At 54.3% G+C, this 15071-nt stretch overlaps 2 protein-coding genes across 2 annotated transcripts; one reads left to right on the top strand and one right to left on the bottom strand.

Annotated features, from left to right (window-relative positions):
- The first annotated feature begins 1720 nt into the window (after window positions 1-1720).
- Window positions 1721-2064, top strand: LOC136149851 (COP9 signalosome complex subunit 9). The gene has a single exon (XM_065910458.1). It carries the CDS (start codon window positions 1758-1760, stop codon window positions 1929-1931), a length of 174 nt encoding a protein of 57 aa, XP_065766530.1. The 5' UTR covers window positions 1721-1757; the 3' UTR covers window positions 1932-2064.
- Window positions 2065-5675: 3611 nt separating this feature from the next.
- C1QL1 (complement C1q like 1) lies at window positions 5676-13548 on the bottom strand. Its single transcript, XM_065910007.1, has 2 exons — window positions 12694-13548; window positions 5676-6861 (listed from the first exon to the last, which is right to left on the bottom strand). The coding sequence occupies exons 1-2, from the start codon at window positions 13288-13290 to the stop codon at window positions 6682-6684; spliced, it is 777 nt and encodes a 258-aa protein (XP_065766079.1). The 5' UTR covers window positions 13291-13548; the 3' UTR covers window positions 5676-6681.
- Between the last annotated feature and the right edge of the window lie 1523 nt (window positions 13549-15071).

Here is a 15071-nt window from a genome sequence, read left to right as displayed (position 1 = left end):
CATGAAGTGATGGGACCAGATGCCATGATATTTGTTTTCTGAATATTGAGTTTTAAGCCAACTTTTTCACTCTCCTCTTTCACTTTCATCAAGAGACTCTTTAGTTCTTCTTCACTTTCTGCCGTAAGGGTGGTGTCATCTGCATATCTGAAGTTTTGATATTTCTCCCGGCAATCTTGATTCCAGCTTGTGCTTCCTCCAGCCCAGCGTTTCTCATGATGTACACTGCATGCAAGTTAAATAAGTACAGTGACAATACACAGCCTTATTGTACTCCTTTTCCTATTTGGAACCAGTCTGTTGTTCCATGTCCAGTTCTAACTGTTGCTTCCTGACTAGCATACAGATTTCTCAGGAGGCAGGTCAGGTGGTCTGGTATTCCCATCTCTTTCAGAATTTTCCAGTTTATTGTGATCCGCTCAGTCAAAGGCTTTGGCATAGTCAATAAAGCAGAAATAGATATTTTTCTGGAACTCTCTGGCTTTTTCGATGATCCAGCGGATGTTGGCAATTTGATCCCTGGTTCCTCTGCCTTTTCTAAAACCAGCTTGAACATCTGGAAGTTCACGGTTCATGTATTGCTGAAGCCTGGCTTGGAGAATTTTGAGCATTACTTTACCAGTGTGTGAGATGAGTGCAATTGTGCACTAGTTTGAGCATTCTTTGGCATTGCCTTTCTTTGTCTTTCTTTTGGGATCAAGATGGTAGAGTCACTATATAATAACTGGTTGATCTGACCCAAATTCCATTCACGTACCTGAACTTCTCTACTACTCTTTGTCCAGTGGGTTAACACTGTTGGTTTGGTGAGAATAAAATGAGACAACAGTGCAAATATGCTGTTATTATAAAGCTACAAGAAAACCAGGATATTCTTGCCATCTTTGCTACCCAAGAGAAATAAAACTGTCAAAGAATGACTTTCAGGAAATTCCCTGGTGGTCCAGTGGTTAAGACTAGGGCTTTCACTGCCATGGATATGGGTTCCATCCCTGGTTGGGGAACTAAAATGTCACAAGCCACACAGTGCAGCCAATAAAAAGAAGGAATGACTTCCAACTTAAGGATACCCTCCCTTCTCACAGGGATATGCGTTTTTACAGAGGTTTGGAGTGTGGTTGAAGGCTTGGGGTCCCCAGGAACCACCAGGGGAATAGGAACCTTTTGTGCCCTGTAGCCAAGTCTTTCCTGGTCCTATTCTGCCCCTGACAATTAGCTGGAGAGGATGAGGTGAGTCATAGTGAGACAAGGAGCCAAGGCTGGCCCTCCTCTGGGCAGTGGAAAGGGGACACTTGCTTGCTTGATCTTTTGGGGCAAGTCAGTTAGCCTCTCAGAGCCTCAGTTTCTGCAGTTATTTTTTTAAAAAGATTATAATATTTAGCTTGTTACAGGGATTAGAAATAATATAGGTAAAGCAACTTGCAGACATTCAATGAAGTAGTAATGGGAGTTCTTATTCATTCAACAAGTATTTACTAATATGAGACAAGTGGGCTAAGAAGATAGGGAGGTTGATAAACACCCACCTCCTACACTCAGAGAGCATGTAGTCTATGGAGAAATCACCCTATTAAACAAGGACTAAGAATGACATGAGAGATGGGCTATAATGGAAACATCTGAGGATGTCAGAAGGAAGTGACGTGAAGCTGAGGTCTGAAGGGGGAGTGAGCTTGTTTAACAAATGGATCACAGAGGTCAAGAGAAAAGAATTTGCTTAACAACATACAAATAGGACGCCGGGACTGTGGGAGAAGATGAAGCCGGCCGTGGACGAGATGTTTCCCGAGGGTGCCGGGCCGTATGTGGACCTGGACGAGGCAGGAGGCAGCACTGGGCTCCTGATGGACTTGGCAGCCAATGAAAAGGCAGTTCACGCAGACTTTTTCAATGATTTTGAAGATCTCTTTGACGATGATGATATCCAGTGAGGTGTGTCCAGCGGTGCATTTGGTGAAGCTTCGCCACGTGGTGGTGTGGTGGGTCTCCTTAAAGGACAGTTTCAGGTGGTTCCAGAGAACTTGTGGGAATTGCTAGAATTTAGGAGATGATTAGCCAAGAAAGAGAAGATCTGGAGGAAGCCTGTTAAACTCTGAATGTGGCCAGCTTTTGTCCTTAACTTCAGTTAAAATAAAGTGATGTTATTACTTGCAGGGTAAAAAAATAAATAAATAAATAAATAACATACAAATAGCTTCTCATGGGACTTCCCCGGTCATCCAGTGGTTGAAACTCTGTTCTTCTAACGCAAGGAGTGATTTTATTAGGCCCATTTTTCAGGTGGAGAAACTGAGGCTCAGAAAAGTGAGTGTCTTTTCCTGAGACACAAACATAGCCAGGACTTGAGCCCAGTTTTTCTAACTCCAGTTGCTGCATGTCTGTTGAGTCCTACTGTCTTCGGTTCTAGCTCGGCCCTTAACTAGCCTGAGCAAGGAGTTTCTGAGTCTCAGTTTTTCCAGCTGTGTAATGGGAGTTACCCATTCTGTGGCTTTGATTCTCAGTTTTGGCAGATGGGGCAAATAGGGAGCATGTGAAAAGCACACGGGTGGGGAGCCCTCTGGTCCCTTTTCCTTCAGCCCCCCAGCTGCCACCTCTCAGTAACCCTTCCACGCGCTCCCAGTCTCAAACATGTGTAGACTTTTCACTTCCACTTTATTATCACTTCATTTGTAGGATTTTAAAGTTTGTTACCTGGAAGGGAGCGAGGCAATCACACCTCCAGTTCCGCTTTTCAAATATACCTTCATCGCTTGTGAAAATAACCTTATTAACAGCATCTAACCTGCTACCACTTATGGGGGCACCTAGATAAGTACATGCACAAGGGACCACAGCAGGGCAAACAACACAGCTAGCTGAAGTGGCACAGCCTCTGGACCCCTGTGTTGTTCTCCCAGCTCATGGGGGTCCTGGAGCTGTTGTCAGGGTCAGCAGGATGTGGGTGAGCCCCAGAGTAGCCTTGAGCAATTGGTCCTTGCCTCCCGCCTCCTCTTCTGGTGCTAAGATCCTCCAGGAAACAGCTCCCATGCCTCCGAGGCTCCCCTGTCTCCTGGACGCTTGTCCACGATTGATTCTCTGGGCAGCTTCCCCTCCGAGCAGTAAATGAAATATCGGTTACCAGGAGTGAGGCGGGAGGCAATTAACCCCTAGACCTCACCCTGGCAGATGTGTTTGTAGCAAGCTGAAGCGGAGAGCTGAGCGCACCTGCCTGGCCTTCCTGCAAAGTCATCCAATTAGGGTAGCCCCCAGCGGTGGGCTCCTGCTGCCTCCTCTGCTCCCCATGACCCCAGAAACCAGGGTGGCACGGACTCCGAGGGCTGAGAGCCGTCTGGGCACAGGATGGCCTGCCATTTCTCATGTGGGTGAGCTCCGGGGGCACTGCCACCCTCACACTCCCTTGGCAGGGAGATTATTCATTAGTTAATCACACATCTTTTTAAAGGGGAGGCGGCCTGGGGAGGAGTCTTCCTTCCTTCTTCTAGAGTGGAACCGCCATTCTGCCTGTCCAGCCTCCTTCCCACCTGCCAGCCCTGCCCCATGGAATGTTTCTGGGCCAGAAATGCCCCTGACTGAGGAAGAGGGGAGACACACGCTTGCTTTTAGGGAACCCCCAGTCCCAGGGGCTGGTCTCAGAATGCCCCAGTTATATAGAAAAAGCACAGCGTCTACCCTTGGAGCCACTGACAGGGCAGCCAGACTCTTTGCAACTGGGAAACTGCCCCCCCACCCCCATCCCCCCATGTGGGGATACACACCTCACCCTCAACTCACCCAAAACACTATCTTTGAGGACCCCCCACTCCCGGTCTGATGGAAGAGGCACAGTCTCGCCTTCAAGTTTCCCATTCTGAGGGTAGAGACAAGTCATTGTCCTCAGGTTGGCCAAGTCTGAGGGGTACAAAAATAGACTCTGCCCTTGGGGAGCCCCTGTCTGATGGGGGAGATGCTCCCCAACCAGCTGGCACTGCCAGACACTCCCGGTGCCTTGCACAGGGGAAAAAAAAAAAGTCCTTGGATTTAGTCCTGTCCCAGTTGCATCACAAACTTGCAGCCTGACCATGGACAAGTCACGGATTTTCTTCAGACCATGCTTTCCTCATCTGCAATGTGGAGATCTTAGTCCCATCTCAAAGTGATGTGAGGATCGGCCAGTCACCAGAAAGAAAAGCCAGCCAGCCAGCCAGCCAGCCAGGCACTCCCTTCAGAAATGATTAACATGCTTTTCGCTGTAGCAGAGACCTAGGCCAGTACCTGTGGTCTCTGGGTGGGAGAGGGCTGGGGAGCCTCCCAGGTGCAGTGACTGGATAATTTGGGGCCAGCGTGGCCATTAAAGAATCATAAGAGGCTGTGGGTGGCACTGGGCGGGGGGGAGGGAGAGGGGGTTGCTGGCTAATCTAATCAGGCTTCCCAAGGAAACTCTCTTTCCAGCCAGACCTGCCAGGGGTTTTATTGGGTTTGCGGGGACCCGCAGATTTCAATCTCCAGACCCCACAGGGAAGGAACAAGTATTAAGCTAATTTTATTAAATGGCCACAGCTGGCAGTAGGGGGAAGTAGGGGAGAGGAGAGAGGATAAAGAAAGTCATTCAAGTCTGCCAGCCATGACAAGGGTCCATACATGGGGCCTGGCTGGGAGGGAGGCCACCCCTCCTTCCTGTCTCTCCAGCTGAGCCAGCAGGGGGTGAGAGGGGGAAGCCAGATGGGAACTTTCCCTCAGTGTAGAGCCTTGGGATTCTCCAAGAGGCTCAACCCATGGCTGCCGCCCAGGGCAGATGCTTGTAAATCCCATCAAGCCTCCACGGGACAGTGCTGGAGTGGAAGCCCTGGGCTGCCTCCAAGCCCCCCTTCCTTGGTTCTGCTTTGGAAACCCCAAATCTTTATGATATATGGTGTGCTGGGTAAGAGGATGGTCTTTGGTTCAAATACTGATGTTTGCTCCTTCCTAGCTCTGTGACTATGACAAAGTATTTATCCTCTGAGCCTCAGTTTCATCTGAAATGGATATAAAAACAGCATCCATGTTAAAGGGCTTGGGAGTATTCCTTGCCAATCCACTCCCACCCCATACACATTTCCATGAGATAATATTTATAAAGTTCTTATATGGTGTCAGACACAAAGTGGATGTTCTCTAAGTATTAGCTATTATAATTTAGGAATGCCCTAACTGTGTGCAACCATCATGGCCCCAGTTATAGGAGATGAGGAAGGCAGTGACGAGGCAAAGAGATTTGGTGTGTTGTCTCCAGCGAGCAAGGGCTTCTTGAATTCAAGTGCAATCAAGAACATAGTGATTGTGTCTTATTTTAAAAGGTATTTAACCTCTTTTGAAGAAGAATAAAATCTACCCATCCAACCTCCCAGTGCTCTTGGAAGACTTGGATGAGAAGACTTGAATGAGAAGAAAGTGTCACTCACTTTCACTTCAGGTATGTGAAAAGGTGTGTTGGACGGACTGTGTTGGACTCTTTGCCACCCCATGGGCTGTAGCCTGCCAGTCCATGGAATTCTCCAGGCAAGAATCCTGGAGTGGGTAGCCATTCCCTTCTCCAGGGTATCTTCCTGACCCAGGGATTGAACCCAGGTCTCCCGAACTGCAGGCAGATTCTTTACCATCTGAGCCACCAGGAAGCCTTTGGCAAATTTTAAAGTGATGTATAAGTAATAAAAGCTGTGTTTATTGAGCACATACATGATACCTCTTTAACCCACAATCAAGTGAGATAGTTCTCATTATAATGAGAAAACTGAGGCCCAGGGGTGAAGAGCTTGGGTCAAGGTCAACCAGCATTTAATACTAAGCTTGTTCCTTTCATTGCTGTCAGTAACCCAGAACTGAGTCCGAAGAGAGTAACTTAGCCAGCATCCTACAGGGTAGCACTGGGGCCAGAACCCAGGTCTCCCAGTTTAAACCTGGCTGTGCCTGTGCAATGCTGATACGACTTTCAAGGTCAAAGAGATGAAGCTTTTCCACCCGGGAAAATGATGATGTAACTAGGCTATCTCCTATGCCTCTTTTTCCAGTTGCCCAGACCCTCTTGGGCCATGGTGGACTTTGGGCCCCTTGGCCCACCTCTTCCTGGAGCACCTCTGACTCTGGCTTTTCCCAGATCCACGAGAAACTTCCAGTAGACTCATTCCCCGTCTGGAGGAGTGCAGGGTTCATAGTCCCCTCCTGCAACTCCTCTCCAGGGCACAGTCAGAAAGCCAGCGGGGTGGAAGTGTTTTATTATAGCTTTGGTCAGACCGGCAGCAGCCGGCCAAGGGCTGTAGCTGGGAAGCCATCCAGCCCCCAACCAACCCCTCCCCCAGGCGGCGCTACCCCAGAGCTGGTGGGCAGCGCATCCGCATCACTGGGAGGAACCCGCCGAGGCTTCTCTCCCACCCCTGCTGGGGCGGGCTGGTGGGTAGGGTGGGCAATAAACAATCCTACTGTACAAATAAACAGCGCGGGCCGGGGCGGGGACGGTCAACACCGCCTCCCGGGGAACCAGGACAGGGCGCGCTGGACCCGGCTCTGCGGTGAGCCGGCGGGAGGGCTAGCTGCGGCCCGGAAGGTGTTGAGGACGGAGGACGGGCATGGGGCGTCATAGCCGGGAGGGCTGCGAGGGGGCGGGCGAGGACGGGTCATCCTTTACCCAACCCGGAGGGGGACCCCCGGGGGGATAGGGGATGGAGGAGCTCAATCGGAGTAGATGATGAAGCCGGAGAAGGTGCTGTACTTGTTGCTGTTGCCACCATGCGCTTTGCCCCCATCCAGTTTGATGAAGACCTCGTCCCCCGCGTCCAAGTGCAGGATCACGCTGTTGCTGGCATAGTCGTAGTTCTGATCTGCATCCTGGGCGATGGCGCTGGCCCGCACCTGCGGGGGTTGGGCCGTTAGGAGAGTAAGAGTATGTGTGAGAGGATAGGGGAGGAGAAGGGAGAGAAGTGGGGTCCGGGAGGGAGGGGGATTGTCAGAGGTAAGGCAGGGAGAGAATCTGAAGGGTCCCAGAGCCCCACCTGCAGCAGGGCTCTCAGCCTGCTTTCCTCCCATCATCCCAGCACTACCCTTTTGCAATCCTGTGTGTTTTGGGTGGGGGTTAGAGAGGAGCCTTGGATTTCTAGGGCAGGTGTAATCTGGGTCTGAACTGGCAATGTAATTCAGTGTAATTGGCTTCCTTAACTCCCCTAGGTCTCACTGTCTGGCCCACTGAAGTGTTAGCCACTCAGTCATGTCTGCCTCTTTGCGACCCCATGGACTGTAGTCTGCCAGGCTCTTCTGTCCAGGGATTTCTCTAGGCAACAATCCTGGAGTGGGTAGCCATTCCCTTCTCCAGGGCATCTTCCCAACCCAGGGATCAAACCCGGGTCTCTTGCATTTCAGGCAGATTCTTTACCATCTGAGCCACTGGAGAAGCCCCACTCACTGTCTGGCCCATTGAGGATCTCAGCAGTGTTTCCAGGACTCCCCAGCCTGGAACTCTTGCTTGCAGAGAGGAATTCTCTGAACTCCCAAGGGATGGAGGGCCATTCCCTCTCATCATTCCTTTTTCTCTTCTTTTAAAAATTATATATATATATATTTGGGGGGGGGCATGTGGCATGAAATCTTAGTTCCCCAACCCGGAATCAAATTCATTCCCCGTGCAATGGGAGTATGGATTCTTGACCACTTGACAGTCAAGCAAATCCCCCTGCCCTGCCACCCACCCTCTGGTTTATTGCAATAATGATGCTTACATTTCAGTCACATCCACCCATTCTTATGTCAGTGGCTGGACAGGAGGGTGCCCCTTGGCCTTACAGGTCCAGGCCTGGATCAATACCAGGCTGCCAGTAAGCAACAATCCTAGTACTGAGACCTTCTGTGTGGATTCCTTGTCTGAGGTCCATTCTGTGTTGACTCCCTGTCTAAAGTCCATTCTGGAGTCTTTCACACCAGGACAGTGAGATGGAAGGCCTGGGAATCATTTCCCCACCCAATGCTCAGGCTGGGGCTGCATCCCACCTCAAGGAGTTATAGCTGCCCCTGTGACTATTACCCCAACCCAAGAGGACTTCTGGCTCCTCCAGCGTCACCCCACGGTGGTAGAAAGGAAGTGGATGGGAAGAAGGGAATCATCCCTTCTGAAACCTTAACTCCCTCCGTGATCCTCAGTCTGCTCTGATATCCTTGCTGGTCCTTGTTTCGATGGAGGAGGGGAGGGACAGGCAGGAAAATCAGGAAGGGCAGGGGAGCGCCAGCCTTTGGATTTGAAGCCTGACACATCATTGGTGGGGGAGAGCTATAATCGTAAGATATTGAGGATGTGGGGTGATGGACATATACTCTCCAGACATTCCTTTCCAAACTCTGAGGCCAACGCAAGTCCTGAGCCCTCTGATCTGGGGCCTCTCCTGGATATTCTTAGTGGAGGATGGGCAGAGAGTCTGCATTGAGTGGGGTCCTCTCAGCCAGGCTCCTCAACAGCTCCTATCCATTCTGCCCCTTCCCTGAAGGCAGCACCCCCAAAGGCTGACAGTCAGGGCTGGACCAAGCCAGATCAGAAGAGGGACCCATCCCCCCTTCTAGGCGGGAGGGAGCAGGGTAGGCCGGCTGTGCCAAAGCTGCTGAGTCAGCAACAATGTTGCACTGGAAGGACTGGACATATTTGAGTGCAGTCTGCCACTGAAAGCCCAGATTCCTTCAGCCCCTTCTCACCCCTCAAGCTTATCTCATCCAACCTGGGAGGGAATTGTTTGGGGGCACTTAGTTGGGAAAACTCCTGGTCCAGCTAAAGGTGAGGGGAAATCAAACGAGGGAGAGATGCCGTCTAAGGAGCTCGGTTTCTGTTTAGAAAATGGATGAGATCCTGCCTCACCCACTGCCACCATTGTAAAAGCCTTTTGATGGCAAAGGAAAAAAATTTTTTAATCTTGATGGGGTTTTGAGCTACCAGGAAAGAGCTGAAAACAAGCAGCCAACTTCTGTATTGTTCCCTGGGCCCTAATCCTGGTGGTATTTATTATTACACATGCATTTCATTATCTTTGCTAATAAATTACTTCTAATAACAATTATTTTTATTACCCAGATTAATTTAGCCTTAACTCATTAAAACAGTGTGCTTCTTAATAGCCAGATCCATTAGAATACAGTCATCTGTCATCAGGAATCTCCTGGTGATGTGACAGGCATCAGAACTGTTATGCTTATGTTTATTATTTATTCATCACCATGATTGTTGCTGTGATTATCCTAATTATCCATGGAGGCAGGGAGAATTAATGCTCTTCCATCCGTAGACGGTGGGGGAGCCAGCAATGGAACCCAGGGGTCCTGATTCTCTGCCCAAGACTGGAAACAGCAGAGGCATCCAGTCCCTCCCGGGGGGCGAGGGGAAGTCTGGGGATTTCATTTTGTTGTGGGAGTGGAAACGCAAGTGTGGGACTTGTCATGTGGGGGTGCAATAGAAGCACCTCCTCAAGGGCTGCCAATAAGTACAACTGAGGCACTGGTCTGATTAGAGGTCTGGAGTGGGGGTGGGGTAGGGGCCAAGAACCTAAGAAATGTGCTGCTGCCCCCAGAGCAAAGCTGGGGTCTTGGGTATGTAGGTGTGGCTCCCACGGGCAGCCAGCCTGGCCCCTGTGTGCTTTCACACAATGCCTGAGTTCCTACTGTGCCAGGCGCTGTGCTCTGTCCTGTGAAAGGCATTAGAGGCCAGAGAGGACAGCGGCGAGATGCTGGGGGTGGGGCAGGGAGGCCATATCCCCCCACCAGAGAGGCTGATCCCCAGTCAGGTCTTCGAACCACAGTCCCCAGTTTGCACACCCCACCACCTGCCCCCTCACTCAGACTCTGGTGTCCAAGTCCCTGCCCATGTGCAATACTCCCCTTCCCTAGGCCCTGACTATCCCCCCACAGCCCCCCTTCCCTAGCCCGGTGTATCAGTTTCACATCCTCTGGGACCCATCTGAACTGCGGATCTTAGAAGGAACCCCAGGGAGCTCATCTCTCTCAGGGCAGCGGCTCCAGCCGAGAGTCCCCTCCTCAGGCTCCTCAGGTCCCTGTGTCGTAATGACCCGGCCTTACTGCCATCTGGCTGCGCGGCGGTGACTCAGAGCTACCCCTAGGGAGAGGGCCTTGGCACCAAGCGGGAAGGTGCTGACTCCCCGCTTTCCCCATCTTGCCCAGGGAAAGACCAGGGCCCAGATGCGGCTCTGCTTTCTAGAGGAAATTCTGGAAGTCTCTCTGCAGGCAGGAAGCCAGGAAGGAAAAGCACAGAGCCCAGGGCTGCCCCTGGTCTTGAAGGCGTGGGAGGAGCTGGCTCCTCCCTTCTGTTCCCACCCATTGCCCAGCCCTGTCATTTTTGCTCCCTGCAGGCTTGACTGTCCTCTTCCACCTCTGAGCTGGCCTGTCCCTACACCTGACCTTTCGTTTTCTCCCTAGCTGTGTCTTCTCCCCTGGGGGATCCAGGTTAGGTTCATCATCCTCTCCCCTGACCAGGTTGGTCTGAGCTAGGGCCCACTGACTCACTCCCTCCAGCCAACACATCTGAGGTCAGGAGTGTCAGTGGGCTCCCGGTCTCCTCTCCCTCACAATAATGGCTGGGGCGTGTTATTGTGTGGTCACTACTGTCTCCCCTGCACAGACCATGCGGTCCTGGAGGGCAAGCAGACTGAACCCCTGGAACCCCAAACCTGGCTCCTACTCGGAGCTCAGAACTAGTCATATGGAATGACTAGTGAGAGGAAATGAGTCTCTTGGACAATCTGGAAGAAGTCACAAAGGATGTGGGGGAGGTCCAGGACCTATCACCCCACTGTCTGTCTTGGATTTGTGTGTGAGGGAGGGGGGCAGGAAATGGTCTGAGTAACTGTTAAAATACTGGGTCTCTGAAGCCCCTGGTTAAAGTCACCTCCTTTCTTCTACCAGCCTGTGGTGCCACCTCCTTGTCAGGCTCTGCCAGCGCCCTGCCCCTACTAGAGGGGTAGGAAGAGCCTTTTGAGTCAGTTTCACCTCCCAGTGACTGAAGCAAGCAGGCCTGCCCCAGCACCCACCATCTTTGGGGCCTCCTCTTGCCTCCCCTCTGGGGCCCGGTGGCACCTTCTTGAAGAGCGCAGTAGGGCCCACTGCTGGCCTGGTGACCACCTCCCTGTCCAGGCAAGCTGTGGTCCCAGCCCCCTGAAACCTCGACTTGGTGCCAGCCCAAACTTTCTTTGGGGAAGGAAGAAATTCCATTGATGAAGGTGACATTGTTGAATCCCTTATTGGTGATTAATAAGGGGAATTGTGGGACTGTCTGCAGAGAGAGTCCTCACTGGATACTGGGGCCTCCCATTTGGTCAAGAATGAAGGACAAAGAGGAGAGACACAGGAAGCCTGACCGACACAAGTGGGAGAGATACACCCAAGGATTAAAGAGGGGGATTAAACACAGGAGTGGGGGACCAGAAACCAAGGGAGAGACGGATCGGACTGGTAGACACAGGAGAGAGGCAAGTACAAGAGGTGGGGAGAGGGGAGGAAGAGGAAGAGGAAGGGGAGAGGCAGAAACAAGAGGGAGAGCAGGCAGGGGAGGGAGGAGACGGGCAGACTTACAAGCACCTGGTAGGCTTTTAGCTGACTCTCAGGCCTGTCCTTTCCCCACCCCTAAACAGGGTCCACCTCGGGTAGTGCTGCAGTGGGAGGGTTCCAGCAGGATCTTGGGTCTCAGTCACAGGAGATTCCCTCCCAACTCCCACTAAAGCTTTAGTTCTGATCCTCACAGGCACCTGCTTCCACAAGGATGCTCTGCTTGACTACTACAGGGGCCCCAGGTCACCTGTGGTCTGGGAGCACTGGGAAGGGAGAGGGAATCAAAGCGAAAGAAGGTAGGTAAAACTGTCACCCTGGGGCAGGGTTAGGTCAAGATTGGTCCTGGGGCAACAGTTCCGAGGAGAACACCAGGCATTGCTGGTCCCAGGTACCAAAGACCTCATGAGCTTGGTGCCTGCCGCTCTGGTCTCTCCGATGGGGATTGGGAAGGAAGAGGATCCCCTGATACCCCAGGAATCAGGAACTGCAGCTGGGAGGCAAAGAGGAGGGGGAGTTTCCACCTCTTTGTCCTGCTTCAGGAGGAAAAACTTTTCCCTTCTGGCCATCTTTTGGGGCGCTTAGCTCTGACACAGTGGGAAGGGGCCGCGCAGTCCCGGGTTTTGCATAGGGTGGCAGATCTGCCCAATGGTCCCTTCCTAAGGGCGGGGGACGTACTGTAGCTAAGGCTTTGTGCGCTTGGCTCCCTTTGCCTTTGTGCGCAAAACATCCCCTACAGCTCGCCTTCTCCGCTTGCGCGCCTAGCGGTGCGCCCAAGCGCCCGCGGGCGCAGACGCTGCCTTTCCCCAGAGCCCATTCTGATGCGGCCCCTCACCGCTGGCTGGTATCAACCAGAATCCTAGCTCTGAGATGCTGTTTCCCACCGGCCAAGCCCCCAAGGGCCAGTCCGCGCGGCCTGCGCTCTGATTATTAGTTGGATGTATTTCCCGCATTTCCGTGCCGCAGGTGCCCAGCAGCACTTGCCTTGGAGCCGGCGCCTAGGAGCCGAGGAGTCAGGGGTGCCCGCTAGCCTGGATCATCCCCGCCTGTAACGCCTAAGCCGCTCCGGGTCTCCATCTGCGCCCGTCCGTACCCGTGGACCCCAGGCTCCCTGGGTGCCCTACCCCCAGGCCAGCCCCATGCCCCCGGCGGGCCCACCTGGCCGTTCTTGCAGAGGTCCGCCCACATACTGGTGCCATCGCCGCCGCGCATGAGGACGTGGTAGGTGAAAAAGTAGGTGCCGGGAATATTGCACGTAAACTTGCCACTGGTCGCGTCGTAGTTGTTGCCGAGGTTGGTGACCACGTCGTCGAACTTGAGCACCTCGTAACCCTCGTGAGGGTTCTTGAGGCCGGCGTAGAAGGCCACGCGCGGCACCGTGGTGTAGGTGGCCGTGCTGATGGCGCCGCTGCCCCCCGCGCCCGGCAGCCCGGGAGGGCCGGTCTTGCCCGGCTCACCCTTCTCCCCGGGTGGTCCCACAGGACCCGGAGGACCTGGGTCCCCGGGGGGGCCAGGAGGGCCCGGCTTGCCTGTGCGTCCCGGCTTCCCCTGGGGGCCCTGCACCAGCGTGGAGGGCGGGGGCGCGCCGCTCTGCTCGCTCAGGGCGTCGCCGCCGTCGGGCCGCGCGCCGGCGCCGGGGCCCCGCGCGGGGTAGGGGTCGCACACCATGCGGCAGGTGCCCAGCATCTCATAGTGGCCATCCGGGCCTCCCGAGCTCACCAGCACGGGGATGAGCACCACCAGCACCAGCAGCATCACCACGCCCGCGGCGGCCGCCAGCAGCGTCTTCCGGCCGGCGCGGAGCCTGGGGAGCGCCGGGCCGCCCGGCCGCGCCGTCGGGGCAATGGTGCCGGCGGGCTGGGGGCGCGGGCGAGGCGCCCGCGCTCAAGGGCGGTCCGGCTGGACTGCGGGCATGGGGCCGGGCCGGGGGCGCCGCGCTGCGCTGGATGCGCTGCCGAGCCCAGCCGCCGGCTCCTGCCTCGCGCCTCCCTCCCGCTGCGCGGCCGAACTGAGCGCGGCGACCGCCGCCTCCTGCTGGATTCCTCCCGCCTCCGGGTGCTGGAACCACCGCCCCCTCCGCGCGGTCCAGCCCCGCCCGCTCTGCGCCGCGAGGGGTGGGGCTGAGGGCTGGGCCGGCGCCTAATTGGGTCGTGAGATGTGTGGCTCCGCCCACTTAGAGGGGCGGGGCCCGGGGCGGGGCCGCCGGGTAGAGGGCTGGAGCCGCGAGACCCAGGGCGAGCAAGAGACTGAGCGTCGGAGATGGAGAGGGGGCTAGAGTCCGGGACAGAGGAGAGGCTGCCCTAGAGAAGGGAAGAGTAGGGACCAAAGAACGAGTGGAAGAGGGGGCCATAGGGAGAGCTAGAGAGCGCCGAGGGTGATTGGGAGAGGAGAGGCCTCGAGGGTCGGGTATGAGGAAAACCGTGAGAAACAGAGGGAGAGGCACGAGGGGCCACTGCCCGCAGGAGGCGGGGGCTGCAGTAGGGCGCCTCGGTCTTCAGGGGACAAAGAGCGGTTGAGAGGAAGACGGAGCGGGGAGCAAGAAGGAAGGACAAGGAAGAGTGTTATGAGCGGGGAGAAGAGGGGAAGGCAGGAGGGCGTCGATGGGGCGAGTCCGCACTCGGGCCTCGCACATCGCCCATTTGGGTGATGGGGGTGGGCCGGTACGCCTGTCAGGGTGCCCACAGAATTCCAAGTACTAACCGCAGCTGCTCCCTCCTCTTTTTTTTTTTTTTTTTTTTTTTTGCACCTGGATGTTCCCAGGACCGCCTTACCCCAGCAGGAGCGTGATCTACCCACACCTCTTTAAGCTCTGCTTCTTCCTCCCTGCGCTCCAGGCCAGGTCAGGCTGCTTTTTCCTGGGGATGGGGCCAGGGACTCCTCCATCTTCCTCTGATCAATTCCTTCCTCTCTGCTTTTAGACAAGGGGTAAATTGGAGCACTGAGAAAGTGGGCACCCCAGGTAATTTCTCCATTCTGACCAGTACAGACACGTCCTGGGTGGTGACCCCCCCATCCCAGCCTCCAAGAGGAGGGGTTGCTCTTACCCAGCTCCTCGGCTCTGCACCCGCCTTCCCCACCTCCAGCCTCCTGAGCTTATAACTCTTTTCTCCATCAGATTGTATGAGGCAATCCTTTTCCTCAAGTGCAGTAAAGTGTTTAGGTTGCATAAACTAAAAGGCGTCTGCTTCCATCAAAATATTTGTCACATTATTTGAAGCCCAGTTCGTGCTGCTCCACTGCTTCTCTCACTCTCCTCTATCCAGTCTAGCCGGGTGGGCTCTGCCATTCAGAGGCCACTAGCTGCTGCTAAAAGATGACCCTCCAGCCCCTTTCCTTTCTTCCTTCCCAAAGCTGGGATTGATTAACCCCACCTGAGCCGGGAGGAGGTAAGGGACATGAGGATGTCAACTCAGGGGTGGTGAGATAGGACCTTTCAAGCAAAGCTGAGCCCTGGTTACAGTGATCCCCTCACCATGGAAGGAGCTCAAAATGCAATCAATAGCATTTATTCAGAGCTGACAGTGTGCCAGGCCCTG

Source organism: Muntiacus reevesi, chromosome 18 (genome assembly GCF_963930625.1).
Source record: "Muntiacus reevesi chromosome 18, mMunRee1.1, whole genome shotgun sequence".
In the NCBI taxonomy this organism is placed as follows: Eukaryota; Metazoa; Chordata; class Mammalia; order Artiodactyla; family Cervidae; genus Muntiacus; species Muntiacus reevesi.
The sequence above is the reverse complement of the archived record's forward strand: the minus strand, read 5'-3'. Positions and strand labels throughout refer to the sequence as shown.